The sequence below is a fragment of the Eurosta solidaginis genome, chromosome 4 (assembly GCF_040869045.1).
Source record: "Eurosta solidaginis isolate ZX-2024a chromosome 4, ASM4086904v1, whole genome shotgun sequence".
Lineage (NCBI taxonomy): Eukaryota > Metazoa > Arthropoda > Insecta > Diptera > Tephritidae > Eurosta > Eurosta solidaginis.
Genome location: NC_090322.1, coordinates 108,518,581 through 108,536,207, shown reverse-complemented (window position 1 = coordinate 108,536,207; position 17,627 = coordinate 108,518,581). Strand labels below are relative to the sequence as shown.

The 17,627-nt window shown below is 40.0% G+C and overlaps 1 protein-coding gene across 5 annotated transcripts in view; it reads left to right on the top strand.

The window, feature by feature from the left end:
• The window catches only part of sol (small optic lobes), a 567,383-nt gene that overhangs the window by 199,203 nt on the left and 350,553 nt on the right, over positions 1-17,627 (top strand). For all 5 annotated transcript variants that reach the window (XR_010952752.1, XR_010952751.1, XR_010952753.1 and 2 more), the window contains one exon: positions 5,183-5,397. Coding sequence is in view for 2 of the 5 variants with exons in the window: in XM_067782436.1 (XP_067638537.1) it covers positions 5,183-5,397 (215 nt within the window). In the remaining 3 variants the exon portion in view is untranslated. The remainder of the gene's footprint in view (positions 1-5,182; positions 5,398-17,627) is intronic.

Here is a 17,627-nt window from a genome sequence, read left to right as displayed (position 1 = left end):
GATATTTTTTTTTTTTATTTAATTGAAAAAAAAACTTAAAAAATTTTTTTGTTTTTTTTTCCGAAAAGTACATTTAAAACCAAATTTAAAAAAAAAAAAGATCCCAAATGGTCAATTTTTGAAAAAGTTATAGCATTTTGAAAACAAAAACGATGTTTTTTTTAAATTCATAACTTTTTTTGAGTTGGATGAAAAAATTTGAAAAAATTCTGTAAAACGTTTTTCGTAAGCTAGAAAAAGAAGAAAAACTTTCGGTCAATTCTGAAGGGGTCGGGTTCAAAATTGGCCGAAATGGGATGGAATACCCCATATGTAGTTTATATTGGTGATATAGGCCTACTGGGGAACCGAGCACCCAAAACTAACTGCGGTAGCGCGCCAACGGCGTATCTCCTGGGTGGTGTGGAAAAAGCAAATTTTCAATTCAATTTCAAGTAATTTCACAACAATTTCATTTGATTTTACATATTTGTTATATTTTTTTAAGGAGCTCTATACCAAAACTTATAATTACATTTGAAAAGTTTGTAGAAAATTTAAGAAAATACAATCAAAGATTATAACGTCTTAGGTCAAATTCAAAATTTTAATGAGAACTTTAAGTAAGATAGAGCAGTTTGCTATATTTCCACTCACTGCTCAACTATTAACGCATTATTGCACTACCCCAACACTGGATGCATAGAGTGAGTTGAAAAAAATACAAGTTGGTCGAATTTCGACCACGGGCGATACGTATAATTTAAATATCAAACCTTCAAAATGTACTCTCGGTGTAAATAAATTAAATTTTTTAAGTTACGAAATTTCAGGCGAAGGTATTAAATCATCTTTAGATAGAATTGAAATCATAACAAATTTTGAAAAACCAATTTCTGTAAATAAATTACAAAAATTTTTAGGTATGATAAATTACTATCACAGATATATTAAAATGTTAGCAACAGAACTTAGTCCTCTGTATGAAATGTTAACACATGCAATTAAAAACAAACTCAAACAATTAAATTGGACAAATGAAACCACAACAGCTTTCGAAAATGTTAAAAAACTTTTTGCTAAAAATTTTACTTGCACATTTCGACAAAAATGGTACTTTATCATTAGCAGTAGATGCATCAAATGTTGCTATTGGAGCAGTTCTTCAACAAACTAGCAATAGTATATTAGAACCCTTAGCTTATTTTTCAAGAAAATTAACTACAACAGAAACTAAATATTCAACATTTGATCGTGAACTTTTGGCAATTTATAATTCAATTAAACATTTTAAACATTTTCTAGAAGGTGGAACTTTTACAATTTATACTGATCATAAACCTTTAATTCATGTTCTAAATTCTAATGTAGATATATCTCCTCGTCAACTACGTCATCTTGAATATATTGCTCAATTTACAAATGATATTCAATATATACGTGGAAAAGACAACATAGTTGCCGACACACTTTCCCGTATTCCAGAAATAAATGCAATTTCAACTCAAGATATAAATTTAGAAACTTTATATAAAGAACAACAAACTGATAAATTTTTACAAAAAAACATTTCTGATCAAAATTCTAAAAATAATTTAAAAGAAATTCATATTCCAGTTATTAATTTAAACATATGGTGTGATGTTTCTCTACAACCTTTTCGACCTTATATTCCACATTCTATGAGAAGAATTATATTTGACAAAATTCACTCATTATCTCATCCAAGTATAAGAACAACTAGAAAATTAATTCCAAATAAATATTATTGGCCTAACATGCGTAAAGAAATTAACGATTGGACTTCATCTTGTATCAATTGTCAAAAATCCAAAATTTCAAGACATACTAAATCTCCTATTCAAAAAATTCAAATACCATCAGGTCGTTTTGAACATATTCATATGGATATTGTTGGACCTCTTCCAGTTTCAAATGAAAATTGTTATATCTTAACAATTATTGACAGATTTTCACGTTGGCCTGAAGCTTATCCACTTAAAGATATTTCAACAAGTAAAAACTTTTATTCAAAATTATATACCACGATTTGGTATACCATTGAATATTACAGTAGATCAAGGTTCACAATTCACCTCAAAATTTTTTATAGAATTAACTAAACTTTTAGGTTCTCACAAAATTCATACATCTCCTTACCATCCCCAAGCAAATGGAATGATAGAGAGATTTCATCGAACTTTAAAAGCAGCAATTATAGCATCAAACGACTCGGTTCATTGGTCTGACATTTTACCATTCATTCTACTTGGTTTACGAACTTCTATTAAAGAAGATTTAAAATGTTCATCTGCTGAACTTGTTTATGGCCAAACACTTAGAATACCTGGTGAATTAATTATTTCAAATAGTAATAAAGACCATGATTTTTCTAATGACGCTCTTCATAAAATAAGAGAATATTTTTCGCTTGTTCGTTCTAAAGTTTTTCATCATAACAAAGAAAACTTTTTCGTTCCTAAAAAATTAGAAAATTGTGAATATGTTTTTGTTAAAATTCTTCGTAAATCTAATTTAGAATCACCTTGTGAAAGACCTTTAAAGTTATCTCTAAGAAACATAAAACATTTACAATTCAATACAAAAATACTATTAAAAATATTTGAATTGATTTACTTAAACCAGCAAACATACTTATTAACACTAATTTAAATACAAATACAAATACATTAAACAACAAAAAACAAAAAAGGTTACATTTAATATTAATTAATAATTTGTTTGTTTTAAATTTGGAGTAAATATACTTTGTATTCTTTACTTTAATTTTTAAAATAATTTTTAATTGAGTTTTCGTGTTAACTTAAAAATTTTGAATAATTTCAAAAAAAAAGGAAAATTCTAATTAGTTGGAAAATATTTAAACTCAAAAATAAACAAAAATAAATTTTATACTTCAAACCGAGAACAAATAATTTTTTTAAAATATCAACCTGAATGTTGATATAATATCTATCTCGATTCCTTTATCCCTGTACAACCAACCGTTATCCAATCAAAGTTATAATACCCTGTGTACAAGTAAAGCTGGGTATAAAAATCAAGTTTAGCATAGAAATAGGTATGGGAACAGAAGAAATGTATTATTGAATAAACATTGATTAAAGTTTAAGAATTTGTAAAAGAAAAAATGAAGGTGGGCTAAGAGAACAAATATTACCATTCTTTTAGCAGGAGGGTGGGTGTAGACGGAAGTGCAACGACAGCTAAGCCTTCCACCTCTGTAACTGCCGGAAGAACCCAAACGATGCAACGCGTGCCGGTAGTTTTGTTTTAGTTAACCCTTTTCTTCTTTCTTTCCGTGGTAGTAGATTTGAAACTTTTTTTTTATTGTTTGATTTGGATGAGCTTAACCCTTCGACGGCGTTAAAATTTATATTTTTTTTGGAAATCTCTGTTTAATTTTTTTATAAGAAACCCAGTGTAGTCAATATTTGTGGGTTTATTGTTTTGGTGCGTTTATTGTTATGTGTTTATTTGCTGTTGTTTGTTTTTCTGTTGTACCTGTGTGATTACTTTGTTTCTGGTGAACAAGTTTTAAAGGCTCAAATATTGTGTCAGAAATTGTATTAATCTGTCCGTTTATTATTCTACCGTCGAATCTTTTCTGTTTGGAGATTTCAATGTTTTCGAGTACGTAGGATGTCGGCCTTTTGCTTGAATGTGAAAGACCCTGACTGTTTTATTGATGTTTGCTAGGGAACATTGTTTTTCGACCATTTGATTCGCGAACTTAGACTCTGGTATAATGTTTGGATTCCGTGTTTTTTTTTGTTGTAATCTCAAAGAAGGTCAAACGACTAGAACTACTGACTTTTACCTGTCTCATTCGGCCACACAAATCGATCAGTAAAAACGGTTCTGAATGAACACACAGCACATATACAAAAATATACACAAACATCCATTTTGACAATACCTGCTCATGTACCTACGAACTATAAATACAAGACAAACGACAAGGACAGATCAGAGCAAAAATCGACACTGATGATGGCACAACGCCGAAACCGGTTTGTCTAGAAACTAAATTTGACAAGGGATGACGGAAAATCGTTCCAATATACATCGGTAAAATATTCGGTTACTTGGCATTTTGTTTTGTGCTTGTTCGTAATTGTTTGGTTTTTTGTTACCCAACTCTGATTTTATTCAGCAAATTTTGTTTCAATAGGTCATGCAGCACGCTACTTGGCATACAGCGACACCTGTGTTTTGCGTAGTGTAAGCAAGTGTGTTTAAAATCTAGCTGCGCAGCAATTCTGCACTTATGTTTTGGGCATAAATTGTAAACCTTCATTTCCCAACATTTATATTTAAACACATTCATGTTTCTGGCAAGAGGGCAACGATATACATATTTAACAATTATAAATATTTTTGTGTTAAATTCGACCGGAATTTTGTCTGATCGGAAAAGGAAGTCTGTTCATCTCAGGCCGAAAGTTACTCAATTTTGGTCAAGTATCACTTTCTTTGGCCTTAGTGGGATCATCAAAAAAAGCAGGTCCTGTTAGTGTAGTTAGTAGTTTCAGGAAGTGCGGGTTGCAGGAAGAAATAGTGCAGCGGATTCTGTGTTTGGGTGCTGCGCCCCTATTTGTTGGTACCCACGAAGCAATCAGATCCGAAGTGGCATAAAGGATTTTAGGTCTTAGAAAGCATATATTTTTCGCCAAGAGAATCCAGCTGTTTTTTGGTCATCAAACACTATGTATATATACACAGACGAGGCTCTGGCGACCCCTCATGGAACTTGGGGGTGGGGAGGGAGGGATGGCCTGAAGGTTTAATGTGGACATATAAATCGTTCCAGAGATGGTCGGGCTAGCACCTTAATGGTGCTGTGTTACCAGAGCGTACTGGATCTGTATCCAGCAAAGGACCATCACATCGATAACACTCCCCAAAGCCTACGGGGAGTAACCTTATCGCTACAATAACAACAACAACCAATCAGTTGTGTGTTCTAATGTGACCATTAGGACGGATTTACATAGAATGCTTTGCTCGCTTCGATTGCCGCCTCATTGTTATCTTAAGGCACCGTCAAAGCGAAGCAAGGCAGTAAACGCGTTTATGTATTTCAGGCCTAAATAACTTTACCAGTAGTATAATAGACTTAAGGTTCCATTAATTAAGGTATAAACTTCACATACATTTATTAATTATTTTACAATTGTAGACTGGATGTACCTTCCAACCGATGTGCTCCGCATACAGACAATAATATGCTCGATAACACAAGAAAAACGTGGACATGCTCAAAATGCTCTTATGCGTATAATCGTATTTGGAGAGGTAGCTGTGAGATTTGTGAATCTATTCGTACTCATCCGACAAGTGAACTGCCCAGTATATTAACAGTAACCAAGTCTGAGCTTTCGATAATACCAGGAAGTAAGTAAATGCGTTTTAACATCAACACTAATTAACATAAAATCTCATTACAAAAAGGGACATTAATAAAGATAAGTATTAAAACTAATTTCAGAAAGAAATGTTATGTATTGTTGTTGCTGTGCTAATGACATCGTTTATTATTGAATTTCAAAATAAACTCAAAATTTCATCGAAAATAAAATTGTATAGGGTAAATGTGAATATGTGTCCTTACAACAATAACAATGTGTTGATAAAAAGTGTACATTGCAATCAGCCATCTGATTTCTGAAGGTGTGCATGTTCCCTTTAAATAATAAACCGTTCAATTTCGTGATTTTGTTCTCTAAAAACAGCAGAAATTTGACACCTCCAGATTGAAAAAATCTGGTTGGTTGGTTTTAAGAGCAAGGAAAAAGGAGAATAACTCAATCTCCTTCCTCGAAAATAGTAGTGGAAATATGAAAAATCTGACGCTTGAAGAAATGCTCAAGAAAGGCCTAAGAAATCCTCGTACGTCTCAATTGATGCATGAAAACCACATCGTAAACGAACATATTTTAAGGAAAATTAATAATAAAATAATAAAATGTAAAGCGCCATAACCTCCGAAGAGATTTAAGGCTGAGCTTCTCTTCCAATTTGCGTTGTGCTCCTTTTAATTTTTCCTACAAATTGGCGGCACCTACTTGTTTTACGACGGCTCCGAATGGCATCTGCAAGCAAGATGAGTTTTCACTGAGAGCTTTTCATGGCAGAAATAAACTCGGAATGCTTGCCATACACTGCCAAGGGGCGACCCCGATGAGAAAATGCAGCCAATTGAATTGTATGACTGAGACTTAAAGAGTGAGGTCACCATTCAAACTTCATTTTGCGACTTCGTTTTCTTTTTATACTCAGCTAAGCAGAGCTCACAGAGTATATTAATTTTGTTCGCATAACGGTACCCTGTGGCTAAGCGCGCGTGCCCCACCACACCGGCTCACTGGCAGTTGCAACACTAACACTTTCACACACATAAATTGTCACACCACACATATACATTCATATCTCATATCTCATATCTAATATATATTATAAATGGGAAAGTTTGGATGTTAAGATGTTTGGATGTTTGGATGTTTGTCCAGACGTTTGTCTTTGTGACTCAATAACGCAAGAACGGCTGGACCGATTTGGATGAAATTTTGCACACATATAGCCAATAGTCTAGAAGGATCTAGCTATATATTTTTCAAAAGGGGCGTGGTCCCCGCCCCCTAGGAACAGTTATAATTTAATTATTATATTTTTTCGTCTTTGCGACTGAATCACGCCAGAATGGCTACACGGATTTTGATGAAATTTGGGACACAGACAGTAGTCTACTAGCGAAATTTTTTTCGAACATGGATAGAGGGGTGGGGGTCCCACGACCCCTTCGAGAAATTATTTATCATAATTTTTACACATTATAACTTTACGTATACTGGCCTTCACCAATATCATAGACTCAAAAGTCAAATAAGTCGAGGGCTTACAAAGTAAGCAGTGACACCCTCCGCCCGCCCCCCTTTATCCCCCTCTGGTGTAAAATCCATAAATTGTTATAACTCAATCTAAATTTTCTCCTAAATCAATAGTTTTTGGTATCTGGTACATACAGAACGAGATCTAGACAATTTTGGAGGAACGATCAGTGGTCCTCTCCTCTACTCCCGCCATCCGCCCTCCATCAATTGTTTTTATTAGCACGCTTTTATTAGCTTTACCTGTATGTTTCTATCTAACTTTTTATTCGCTCCAATGCGCCTGCTGCCTTATTAACATGGTTTTATAATTAGCTTCACCTTATTTGTAATTCCGTAAGGGTCATATCGAGACCCTTCCGGGATCATTTCTGGATGGTTTTCGGGATCGGTCCGGGATTACGCCGGGGTAATTTCGGGACTTTTTCGGGACTATTTCGGGATCATTTTGGGACCCTTCCGGGATAATTTCTGTATAGTTTACGGGATCCGTCCGGGATCCCGTCGGGGTTATTTTGGAACATTTTCGGGACTATTCCGGAATCATTTCGGGACTATTTCGCGATCATTTGGGGACCGTTCCGGCATCATTTCTGGATGGTTTTCGGGATCCGTGCGGGATCTCGTCGGGGTCATATGGGGACTTTTTCGGGATCATTTGGGGGCTCTTCCGGCATCATTTCTGGATGGTTTTCGGGATCCGTCCGGGATATCGTCGGGGTCATTTAGGGACTTTTTCGGGATCATTTGGGGGCTCTTCCGGCATCATTTCTGGATGGTTTTCGGGATCCGTCTGGGATCTCGTCGGGGTCATTTGGGGACTTTTTCGGGATCATTTTGGGGCTCATCCGGCATCATTTCTGGATGGTTTTTGGGATCCGTCCGGGATCCCGTCGGGGTCATTTCGGGACTTTTTCGCGACTAATACGGGATCATTTGGGAACCCTTTCGGCATCATTTCTGGATGGTTTTCTGGATCCGTCCGGGATCCCGTCGGGGTCATTTCGGGACTTTTTCGCGACTAATACGGGACTATTTGGGAACCCTTTCGGCATCATTTCTGGATGGTTTTCGGGATCCGTCCGGGATCCCATTAGGGTAATTTCGGGACTATTAGGGGATCATTTGGGAACCTTTCCGGCATCATTTCTGGATAATTTTCGGGATCCGTCCGGGATGCCGACGAGGTCATTTCGGGACTATTTCGGGGTCATTTGGGATACCTACCGGCATCATTTCTGGATGGTTTTTGGGATTCGTCCGGGATCCCGTCGTGGTCCTTTCGGGACTTTTTTTCGACTAATACGGGATCATTTGCGGACCCTTTTGGCATCATTTCTGGATAGTTGTCGGGATCCCGTCACGGTCATTTCGGGACTATTAGGGGATCATTTGAGGACCTTTCCGGCATCATTTCTGTATTATTTTCGCAATCCTTTCGGGATCCCGTCAGGGTCATTTTGGGACTTTTTCGGGGCTAATACGGGATCATTTGGGGATCCTCTAGGGGTCGTTTCGTGACTTTTTCTGTTTTATTTCGGGATCATTTGGGGACCCTTCCGGCATAATTTCTTGATGGTTTGCCGGATCCATCAGGGTCATTTCGGGACCATTTTGGGATCATTTGGGGACCCTTCCGAGATCATTTCTGGATCCGTCCGGGATGCCGTAGGAGCCATTTCGGGATTTTTTGTTACTTTTCCGGGATAGTTTTTGGACCCTTCCGGGATCATTTCTGGATCTGTGCGGGATCCCATCTGGGTCATTTCCGGACTATTTCGGGATCATTTTGGGATCCTTCCGGAATCATTTCTGTATGGTTTTCGCGATCCGTCGTTGATTCCCTCGGAGCCATTTCGGAACCTTTTCTAGAGTATGTCGGGGTCATTTGGGGACTTTTTCGGGATCATTTGGGGCTCTTCCGGCATCATTTCTGAATGGTTTTCGGGATCCGTGCGGGATATCGTCGGGGTCATTTGGGGACTTTTTCGGGATCATTTGGGGGCTCTTCCGGCATCATTTCCGGATGGTTTTCGGGATCCGTCCGGGATATCGTCGAGGTCATTTGGGGACTTTTTCGGGATCATTTGGGGGCTCTTCCGGCATCATTTCTGAATGGTTTTCGGGATCCGTGCGGGATATCGTCGGGGTCATTTGGGGACTTTTTCGGGATCATTTGGGGGCTCTTCCGGCATCATTTCCGGATGGTTTTCGGGATCCGTCCGGGATATCGTCGAGGTCATTTGGGGACTTTTTCGGGATCATTTGGGGGCTCTTCCGGCATCATTTCTGGATGGTTTTCGGGATCCGTCCTGGATCCCATCAGGGTAATTTCGGGACTATTAGGGGATCATTTGTGGACCTTTCCGGCATCATTTCTGGATAATTTTCGGTATCCGTCCGGAATGCCGCCGAGGTCTTTCGGGATTATTTCGGGATCATTTGGGATACCTACCGGCATCATTTCTGGATGGTTTTTGGGATTCGTCCGGGATCCCGTCGGCGTCATTTCGGGACTTTTTCTCGACTAATACGGGATCATTTGCGGACCCTTTCGGCATAATTTCTGGATAGTTGTCTGGATCCGTTCGGGATCCCGTCACGGTCATTTAGGAACTATTAGGGGATCATTTGAGGACCTTTCCGGCATCATTTCTGGATAGTTTTTGGAATCCTTTCGGGATCCTGTCAGGGTCATTTCGGGGCTTTTTCGGGATCATTTAAGGATGGCTTTCAGGATTCGTCCGGGAACCCGTCAGGGTAATTTCTGGACTTTTCCGAGACTATTTCGGGATCATTTTGGGACCTTCCCAAGATCATTTCTGGATGGATTTCGGGATTTGTCCGGGATGCCCTCAGGGTCATTTTGGGACTATTAGGCGAGCATTTGAGGACCGTTCCGGCATCACTTCTGGATGGTTTTCGGTATCCGTTCAGATTCCCGTCGGAATAATTGCGGGACTTTTTCGGGATCATTGGGGTCCCTTCCGACATCATTTCTGGATGGTTTTTGGGATTCGTCCGGCATCCCGTCGGGGTAATTTCGGGACTTTTTCTCGACTAATATGGGATCATTTGCGGGCCCTTTCGGTATCATTTCTGGATAGTTGTCGGGATCCGTTCGGGATCCCGTCAGGGCCTTTTCGGAACTATTGGGAGATCATTTGAGGACCTTTCCGGCATCATTTCTGGTTAGTTTTCGGGTCCTTTCCGGGCCCCATCAGGGTCATTTCGGGACTTTTTCGGCATCATTTAAGATTGGTTTTCAGGATTCGTCCGGGATCCGTCAGGGTAATTTCTGGACTTTTCCCAGACTATTTCGGGATAATTTTGGGACCCTCCCAAGATCATTTCTGGATGGATTTCGGGATCTGTCCAGGATGCCGTCAGGGTAATTTTGGGACTATTAGGTGATCATTTGAGGACCTTTTCGGCATCACTTCTGCATGGTTTTCGGTATCCGCTCAGGATCCCGTCGGAATTATTGCGGGACTTTTTCGGGATCATTTGGTGTCCCTTCCGGCATCATTTCTGGATGGATTTTGGGATTCGTCCGGCATCCCGTCGGGTTCATTTCGGGACTTTTTCTCGACTAATACGGGATCATTTGCGGGCCCTTTCGGCATCATTTCTAGATAGTTGTCGGGATCCGTTCGGGATCCCGTCAGGGTCTTTTCGGAACTATTAGGTGATCATTTGAGGACATTTCCGGCATCATTTCTGGATAGTTTTTGGGATCCTTTCGGGGTCCAGTCAGGGTCATTTCGGGGCTTTTCCGAGACTATTTCGGGATCATTTTGGGACCTTCCCAAGATCATTTCTGTATGGATTTCGGGATTTGTCCGGGACGCCCTCAGGGACATTTTGGGACTATTAGGTCAGCATTTGAGGACCGTTCCGGCATCACTTCTTGATGGTTTTCGGTATCCGTTCAGATTCCCGTCGGAATAATTGCGGGACTTTTTCGGGATCATTGGGGTCCCTTCCGACATCATTTCTGGATGGTTTTTGGGATTCGTCTGGGATCCCGTCGGGTTCATTTCGGGACTTTTTCTCGACTAATACGGGATCATTTGGGAACCCTTTCGGCATCATTTCTGGATGGTTTTCGGGATTCGTTCGGGATCCCATCAGGGTAATTGCGGGACTATTAGGGGATCATCTGGGGACCTTTCCGGCATCATTTCTGGATAATTTTCGGGATCCGTCCGGGATGCCGACGAGGTTATTTCGGGACTATTTCGGGATCATACCTACCGGCATCATTTCTGGATGGTTTTTGGGATTCGTCCGCGATCCCGTCGGGGTCATTTCGGGACTTTTTCTCGACTAATACGGGATCATTTGCGGACCCTTTCGGCATCATTTCTGGATAGTTGTCGGGATCCGTTCGTGATCCCGTCACGGTCATTTCGGGACTATTAGGGGATCATTTGAGTACCTTTCCGGCATCATTTCTGGATAGTTTTCGGAATCCTTTCGGGATCCCGTCAGGGTCATTTCGGGACTTTTTCGAGATCATTTAAGGATGGCTTTCAGGAGTCGTCCGGGAACCCGTCAGGGTAATTTCTGGACTTTTCCGAGACTATTTCGGGATCATTTTGGGACCTTCCCAAGATCATTTCTGGATGGATTTCGGGATCTGTCCGGGATGCCGTCAGGGTCATTTTGGGACTATTAGGTGATCATTTGAGGACCTTTCCGGCATCACTTCTGGATGGTTTTCGGTATCCGTTCAGGATCCCGTCGGAATCATTGCGAGACTTTTTCGGAATCATTTGGGATCCCTTCCGGCATCATTTCTGGATGATTTCGGGATTTGTCCGGGATCCCGTCGGGGTTATTTCGGGACCTTTTCGGGGCTAATACGGGATCATTTGAAGATCCTCTAGGGGTCGTTTCGTGACTTTTTCTGTATTATTTCGGGATCATTTGGGGACCCTTCCGGCATAATTTCTTGATGGTTTGCCGGATCCATCAGGGTAATTTCGGGACCATTTTGGGATCATTTGGGTACCTTTCCGAGATCATTTCTGGATCCGTCCGGGATGCCGTAGGAGCCATTTCGGGATTTTTTGTTACTTTTCCGGGATAGTTTTTGGACCCTTCCGGGATCATTTCTGGATCTGTGCGGGATCTCATCTGGGTCATTTCCGGACTATTTCGGGAACATTTTGGGATCCTTCCGGAAACATTTCTGTATGGTTTTCGCGATCCGTCGTGGATCCCCTCGGAGCCATTTCGGAACTTTTTCTGGAGTATGTCGAAGTCATTTGGGGACTTTTTCGGGATCATTTGGGGGCTCTTCCGGCATCATTTCTGGATGGTTTTCGGGATCCGTCCGGGATCCCGTCGGGGTCATATCGGGACTTTTTTTCGACTAATACGGGATTATTTGGGGACCCTTTCTGCATCATTTCTGAATAGTTTTCGGGATCCGTCCGGGATCCGGACGGGGTCATTTCGGGACTATTTCGGGATCATTTGGGGTACCTACCGGCATCATTTCTGGATGGTTTTCGGTTTCCGTCCGGGATCTCGTCGGGGTCATTTGGGGACCTTTTCGGGATTATTTGGGGGCTCTTCCGGCATTATTTCTGGATGGTTTTCGGGGTCCGTCCGGGATCCCGTCGGGGTCATTTCGGGACTCTCTCGCGACTAATACGGGATCATTTGGGAACCCTTTCGGCATCATTTCTGGATGGTTTTCGGGATCCGTCCGGGATCCCATCATGGTAATTTCGGGACTATTAGGGGATCATTTGGGGACCTTTCCGGCATCATTTCTGGATAATTTTCCGAATCCGTCCGGGATGCCGACGAGGTCATTTCGGGACTATTTCGGGATCATTTGGGATACCTACCGGCATCATTTCTGGATGGGTTTTGGGATTCGTCCGGGATCCCGTCGGGGTCATTTCGGGACTTTTTCTCGACTAATACGGGATCATTTGCAGACCCTTTCGGCATCATTTCTGGATAGTTGTTCGGAACCTTTTCGGGATCATTTTGGAACACCTTCAGGGATCATTTCTGTGTGGTTCTCTGGATACGTCTAGAATCGTGTCGTTGTCATTTCGGGTTTTTTTGTGACTATTCCGGGAACTTTTGGAGACCCTTCCGGGGCATTTCTGGATGGTTTTCGGGATCCGTCCGGGATCCTGTCGGGGTCATTTTGGGACTTTTGCGGGATCATTTGGGGTCTCTTCCGGCATCATTTCTGGCTGGTTTTCGGGATTCGTCCGGGACCCGTCGGGGTCATTTTAGGACTTTTTCGTGATCATTTCGGGTACCTTCCGGCATCATTTCTAGATGGTTTTCGGGATCCCGTCGGGGTCATTTCGTAGCTTTTTCTGGATAATTTCGGGATCATTTGGGATTCTATCAGGTTATCAGCTCATTTAGTTCTTTTGTTTACTCAATTACAAAAATAAAAAGCATTAGGCAGAAAACAAAATTTTAAACAGATAACTTGATAAGCAGGCTAACGCGAATAGCCCATATATTTAAATTTCTCCTTGCGGACGGGGCCGCGGGTAAAGGCTAGTATATTATAAATGGGAAAGTTTGGATGTTTGGAGGTTTGGATGTTTGTCCAGACGTTTGTCTTTGTGACTCAATCACGCAAGAACGGCTGGACGGATTTGGATGAAATTTGGCACACGTATAGCCAATAGTCTAGAAGGATCTACTAGCTATATATTATTCAAAAGGGCGGAGGTCCCCGCCCCCTAGGAATAGTTATAATTTAATTATTATATTTTTTAGTATTTGCGACTGAATCACGCCAGAACGGCTACACGGATTTTGATGAAATTTGGGACACAGACAGTAGTCTACTAGCGAAATTTTTTTCGAACATGGAAAGAGGGGTGGGCGTCCCACTACCCCTTCCAGCAATTACTTTTTAATCATTTTTACACATTATAACTTTACGTATACTGACTGGCCTTCACCAATATCACAGACTCAATGGGTCAAGGGCTTACAAAGTGGGCAGTGACACCCTCCGTTCCCCTCCCCCTTTCTCTCCTCGCCTGGTGTAAAAATCTATAAATTGTTATAACTCAATATAAATTTTCTCCTAAATCAATAGTTTTTGGTATCTGGCACATACAGATCGAGATCTAAACAATTTTGGAAAAACGAGCAGCGGTACTTCTCCTCCCGCCATCCGTCCTCCTTCAATTGTTTTTATTAGCACGCTTTTATTAGCTTTACCTGTATGTTTCTTTGTAACTCTTCATTCGCTCCAACGCGCCTGGTGCCTTATTAAAATGGTTCTACAATTAGCTTCGCCTTATTTGTAATCCCGTTGGGGTCATATCGAGACCCTTCCGGGATCATTTTTGGATGGTTTTCGGGATCCGTCCGGGATCCCGCCGGGGTCATTTCGGGACTTTTATGGGACAATTTCGGGATCATTTTGTGAATCTTCCGGGATCATTTCAGTATAGTTTTCGGGATCCGTCCGGCATCCCGTCGGGGTAATTTTTTACTTTTTCGGGACAATTCAACAATTTCATCGAAGTTTTTTTCGTGACTTCTTCCGGGCTGTTATGGGATCATTTGCGGACCCTTCAGAGAACAATCCTGGATGGTTTTCGGGATTCCGTCAGGGTCATTTCGGGACATTTTCGGGACTATTTCGGAATCATTTTGGGACTTCTCCGGTATATGTAATTTCTGGATGATTTTCGGGATCTGTCCGGGATCCCGTTTGAGTTATTTCGGGACTTTTTCTAGACTATTTCGGGATCATTTGAGGATACTTCAGGGATAATTTCTCGATGGTTATGCGGGTCCCGTCGGGGTAATTTCGGGACTTTCAGGACTATTTCGGGGTCAATTGCTGACCCTTCAGAGATCAAATCTGGATGGTTTTCGGGATCCGTACGGGATCCCGTCAGGGGTTTTTTGGGACTTTTCCGGGCTATTTCTGGATCATTTGCGGGCCCTTCAGATATCAATTCTGGATGGTTTTCGGGATCCTTCCGGCATCCGTCAGGGTCATTTCGGGATTATTTCGGAATCATTTTGGGACTCCTCCAGGATGATTTCTGGATGATTTTCGGGATCTGTCCGGAATCCCGTCGGAGTTTTTTCGGGACTTTCTGGACTCTTTTTGATAATTTGCGGACCCTTTAGATATCAATTCTGTATGGTTTTCTGGGTCCATCCGGCATCCCGTCAGGGATGGTTTTCGGGACTATTTCGGAATCATTTTGGTAACCCTCCGGTATGATTTGTGGATGGTTTTCGGGATCTGCCCGGTATCTCGCCGGAGTTATTTCGGGAACATTTTGGGACCGTTTCGGGATAATTTCTGAATGATGTTCGGGATTCGTCCGGGATCTCGTCGGAGTTATTTCGGGAATTTTCCGCGATCAATTGGGGATCCCTCCAGAGTCATTTCTGGATGGTTTTCGGGATGCCGTCAAGGTAATTTCGGGGCTATTTCGAGATCATTTGGAGACACTTCCGGCATTATTTCGAGATGTTTTTTGGGATTCATGCGGAATTCCGTCAGCGTACTTTCGGAACTTTTTCAGGGCTATATCGGGTTCCGTCAAAAATATTTCGGGACTTTTTTGGGAGTATTTCGAGATCAATTCTGGATGGTTTTCGGGTTCCGTCCGGAATCCCGTCGGGGTCATTTCGGGACTTTTTCTGGACTATTTCGGAAGCGTTTTGGGACCCCTCCCGGCTTATTTCTGGATGATTTTCGGGATTTGTCCGGGATCCCGTCGGCATCATTTCCTTACTATTTTGGTATCATTTATTTATTATTTTATTTATTAACATATAAATGTTTATACTGACACAACAAATAAAACAAAATTAAAGTGCCAGTCACGTGGACCCTTCCGGGATTATGGATTTGCTGCAAGTTACTCGTAATTAAAATTCGGTATGTTTTATCTATAATATCGAACACAGCTTGTTCTTTCTATTTTTGAGTTTTTTAAATGAATCCTGTAACGAACTGCTATAACTATAATAACACTTTTTGTAATATTTTAACCAACTAAATATCCGAAAAAGCAACACTATTTTCATCTACAAATTCTCTTTGGTTTTAGCTAATTGTAGTTTCACTCCTTTGTTCTATGAGTAGTAATTCTTTCACCCCTATCATATCAATTAATTTAACTTAAAAACAAAATGTATTTTTTTTTAATTCGAAAAAGACTGTATTGTACTATTCATGTAAGCGTGCCTTTCAGCTTATCAGCTCATTTAGTTCTTTTTTTTTACTCTATTACAAAAATAAAATACTTTAGAAAAAAAAATCTTTAAACAGATAACTTGATAAGCAGTCAAACGTGAATAGCACATATATTTTATTTTCTCCTTGCGGACGGGGCCGCGGGTAAAGACTAGTATAAACATAAATCACAATTTGTATAACTTTCATACGACTCGGTCGATTCGCGCCATCGCAGCTACATTTTGTTAAATAAATAAGTTTTATACCTTGATTAAAGTTGGAATCATTTTCCTTTTTTTTCTGATTTATTTGCTACGGTCTGTAAGATGAGTGGTGCAGCGGAGTGTTGAGTGGAAAATAAAATTAAAGAAAAAAAACTTTTTTAAAAATAAGCTTTTATTATTTTGGTTAATAAAATTAACTAAAAAGTAAACAATAAATTGACTAAAGAAATATAACACTTTATAAGTTCATTGTAAGCTTAAACGATAATTAGGCTTTTTCGTCTGCGACAAAAAAATTCTATATTGTACATAATTATATATTTTTAACATTAAAACTTTACACCTAAATTATTAAATCTTACAGTTTATATCACAGTCCTAATTGTTCTAATAAAAAACGTGTTGGACCTATATATGTATGGACTGTGATATAAACTGTAAGATTTAATAATTTAGGTGTAAAGTTTTAATGTTAAAAATATATAATTATGTACAATATAGAATTTTTTTGTCGCAGACGAAAAAGCCTAATTATCGTTTAAGCTTACAATGAACTTATAAAGTGTTATATTTCTTTAGAGTCAATTTATTGTTTACTTTTTAGTTAATTTTATTAACCAAAATAATAAAAGCTTATTTTTAAAAAAGTTTTTTTTCTTTAATTTTATTTTTTACTTTTTAGTTCGTTTTATTAACAAGTAATAGAAGCTTGTTCTTATAAAAGCTTTAAATATAAGTATAGGGGGTGAAACAAAAACACATATATCAGTTACATCTGCGTATAATGCGTATTGGAATTTATTAGTACACATTTTATGCGCAGCAACTTCAGAGGTGTATTTAAAGTTTAAAGCATTGTAAATATAAGTATTGAAGTCATGAGCCTGGGCATTCGCGCAATTTTAGTGATGTAAATTGCATGGCGCCAGCGCCAATGCGGTGCCAGCTCAATGGTAGTTCATTGACGAAATTACTCCAAGCGAATTTTTGACGCTTCTTAGTAGTGAGTGCGTAGTACATTTTACTTGCGCTATTGAGTGAAACGACTTTTGTGTGTCAGGCACGAGTTTGGTGTTATTGGCGCTACTGGCAGTGATGACACTGAGCTGTTGAAGGTAGCGCTGGTAGTTCAGATTTTGAATCAGAGAAAGAATTGATGACCCGTGTGAATTATTATGGCTTTGGCCGTGTAAATTATTATGGTGTATTTGTATATTTTAGATTTAATGCACAATTAATATTTGTGTGTTTGAGCGGCCAAATAATAACAGTAGTATTGCTAAAGTGCTGCTTAGTTGATGG